The following is a 3,313-nucleotide window of genomic DNA, read 5'->3' as shown; positions in this document are numbered from 1 at the left end:
AAGCAGCACTGATCCTGGCGCTTCTGCTGAGTCCAGAAGAAGCGCCGATCAGCTGGAATGTTGCAGCATCTCCAGGGTCTTGTGATTTACATTCAGATGCTTGGCAACTGATTCATATTTATGACGGTCACAGTGTCCCAGGGTCATGTGAAGTGACCAAAACCTGCTGCAACCACCCAGCAGATGGGGGGAATAAAAACCAAACACCCCGCACCCCATCCCCGCTGCCAATCCTCAACAGAAATGCTCACAATGAAAACCTCAGACAGGAGGAAGAGCGCTGCCAGGTGGGCAGGCAGATGTCTTGCTCGGCTGTGGCTTGGGGGGCACTTTTTTCAGTGCCATTGTAACTTTGAATAGTCACTAAGTGAACTGTTATAAGTTGAGGACTACCTGTACCTTATCACTTTTTTCCTTTTTTTTTTTTTTTGGGTCATCAAGTTTTTGACACCTTGCTAGGCGACTGGTGGTACTCGGATGTTGCCATATCCTAAAAGTGGTACAGTGGGTGAAAAGGTTGAAAAGCCCTGCCTTAATGGGGAAAAGGAGAAAACAGCCGAATTCTTACCAAACATGAGAGAGAGAGAGCACTCTTTTTTCTAGCTCTATGGAACACCGCAAAAAGAGAGAGAGAGAGAGAGAGAGAGAGAGAGAGGGAGGGAGGGAGGGAGGGAGAGAGAGAGAGAGAGGGCGGGGCCGCCTCATCCGCTGCTGAGTCGCCAATACAGCTGAGCGCCATCAGGTGGCACTTTCTCGTCAAAGGGGCCGGACGGTTTCCCGCTGCTTTTCCCGCGCAAATCCCGCTCCCGCCGTTTGGAGGAGGACCTGGTGCGGATAGGAGATGGTAAGCCGGCCCGCGTCCGCCGGGCTTGCGAGTTTCTAAGTCATTCTTTTCCCGGGCACTTACAGCTCCTATAGCGGGCTATAAGGCTACGATCGAGTGGAATATGTATTTCCCCTGAACTCCTAGCCTCCTGCAGATACGCTGAACTACAGCTCCCATCATGCCCAACACCCGTTGAGGTGCCTGGGAAAAGGGGGAAGTGGAATCCAACGCACGGATGGAAGAAGCTGGTGTAATTAACCTCTTTCCTCGAGGTTAGTCTGGCTTGTAAGACATTAGGTTTCGAGTATCAGCTTTCCGCACCTGATACGTGTTTCAGCGTAACCGCGTTACCTTCAGCCAGCAAGTCGCTGACGGAGGGTTAGCTGTTGCCAGCCTACTTGGGGGTGTCACAGACCACCCCCTCGCCTAGAAGTACATGTCTTTGAACTCCATAAGGCAGTGTTTCTCAACCTTGACCATTTTAAGGCATGTGGACTTCAACTCCCAGAATTCCACAGCCAGCAACGCTGGCTGTGGAATTCTGGGAGTTGAAGTCCACATGCCTTAAAATGGTCAAGGTTGAGAAACACTGCCATAAGGCTTTCCCTCAAGGAAGAGGGCACTGACAGAAAGCTTCCTCTCTTAAACGTGGAGTGGAGAACGACGGCCCTTTTATGACTTGTGGACTTCAACGTGTTGGCTCAGGAATTCTGGGAGTTGAAGTCCATAAGTCATAAAGGGACCGTCGTTTCCCACCTCTGTCTTAAGTAATTACTGTCACCTCACATAATAACTAAATCGACTAGAATAGATCAAAACAAAGCTCTACATTTTACTTACACCTTCTGTCTTGCATTTGATCTTTGTAACAACCCTGTGAGGTGGGTTTGAGACAGAATTGAGACAGAATCACTGAGTGAGGTTGACCAGTCTCACCTTTCAATTATGTGTATTTCCAGCCCTCCCTTGCCCATACAGAACCAGAAACCAAGCATACTTTGGGGAGAGGATGGTGAATGAGGTACCATATTTCTCCACTTTCAGATAATAATAATAATAATAATAATAATAATAATAATAATAATAATAATAATAATAATAATAATAATAATAAAAAGTTGGAAGGGACCTTGAAGGTCATCTAGTTGGAAGGGATCTTGAAGGTCATCTAGTCCAACCCCCTGCTCAGGCAGGAAACCCTATACCAGCCCTGTCCAGTTAAAAACTTCCAGTGTTGGAGCATTCACCGCTTCTGGAGGCAGGTTGCTCCACTGGTTAATTGTTCTCATTATACTGGATCTATTAAATACAGATAGTCCTCAACCTATGATCACAATTGAGCCCAAAATTCATGTTGTGAAGTGAGACATTTGTTAAGTGAGCTTTGCCTCATTTTACAACCTTTCTTGCCACAGTTTTTAAGTGAATCTTAGTTGTTAAGTTAGTAACACGGTTGTTAAGTGAATCTGGCTTCCCCATTGACTTTGCTTGTCAGAAGATTGCAAAAGAGGATCACATGATCCCAGGACACTACAGCCAGAGTGTCCTGAAGGGCAATATGAATCAATTGCCAACTGTCTGAATTTTGATCACGTGACCGTGGAGATGCTGCAAAGGTAGTAATTGTGAAAAATGGTCATAAGTCACTTCTTTCAGTGATGTAATTTTGAACGGTCACTAAATGAACAGTTATAAGTCGAGGCCTACCTGTACATACAATCCATACTCTTGTTCTGAACACTTTCATTATTATATCTAGTAATCCCAACATGTAGGAGTAGTAATAATAATTAAGTAGTAGTATTAGTTAAGTCGTGCAAGATTGAAAAATGTGGAGAGACCTGGCCCACAGAATCACCAGGAGTTGGACATGACTGAATGCATAACATCAATCCCAAAATGTAGGGATATTGCTGTGTGGGATATGCAAATTGCTTAGAATAAATTTCTACTTTTTAAACTCATTTTTGCTGGATTTGTGCCTCTGCTTCTGGGTTTTGCAGGTTTAGCCATCAGTATTTGAGAAATCCATAATGGTAGTGGTCATTCCTTTCCTTCATTATTTGTCCAGGAATTGTCTTTACAGTATAATGAATAATAGCTGTTTAAAAATCTCTCTTTTGTGAAAGTGAGTGGGATATTAATCCTGGAAATTAAAAAAAAATCCCTATTTTTTTTTAAATCCCTAAGTAATAACTAATCTTGTGCAGAGTACATTTTGATTATGTTTATATATTATTCCTTTTACAATTCTGTTTACTGCACAGTAAAGCTTGTAACCAAGAAAGAGAAATGCATATAGAGAAAAGATATTTTTTTATACATCCCACCATAAAAACTCAACTTATATCTCATGGTGCATATAACTGAAGGAAATAACTTGGACCACAACCAGTTAAATGAAGGTGGTGAAATACATTATTTTAAACAAGTCATTTACAACTACTTGTCTTAAAACCTGTTGTTAAAGTTTAACCAATGTTTTGC

At 43.0% G+C, this 3,313-nt stretch overlaps 1 protein-coding gene across 2 annotated transcripts in view; it reads left to right on the top strand.

Moving 5' to 3' along the window:
- The first annotated feature begins 804 nt into the window (after positions 1-804).
- The window catches only part of MND1 (meiotic nuclear divisions 1), a 40,228-nt gene continuing 37,719 nt past the window's right edge, over positions 805-3,313 (top strand). Inside the window, exon 1 of one of the 2 annotated variants that reach the window (XM_015825729.1) lies at positions 805-844. In XM_015825729.1, the coding sequence (XP_015681215.1) occupies positions 842-844 (3 nt within the window). In that variant the 5' untranslated portion in view covers positions 805-841. Of the gene's footprint in view, positions 845-1,036; positions 1,099-3,313 lie in introns of those variants that run through there. The other variant, XM_015825736.1, reaches the window with a different exon arrangement.

This window comes from Protobothrops mucrosquamatus, unplaced genomic scaffold, assembly GCF_001527695.2.
Source record: "Protobothrops mucrosquamatus isolate PMUCROS unplaced genomic scaffold, P.Mucros_1.0 scaffold_201, whole genome shotgun sequence".
Classification (NCBI taxonomy): Eukaryota; Metazoa; Chordata; class Lepidosauria; order Squamata; family Viperidae; genus Protobothrops; species Protobothrops mucrosquamatus.
Note: the sequence above shows the minus strand (reverse complement) of the source record. Positions and strands in the feature narration are given on the sequence as shown.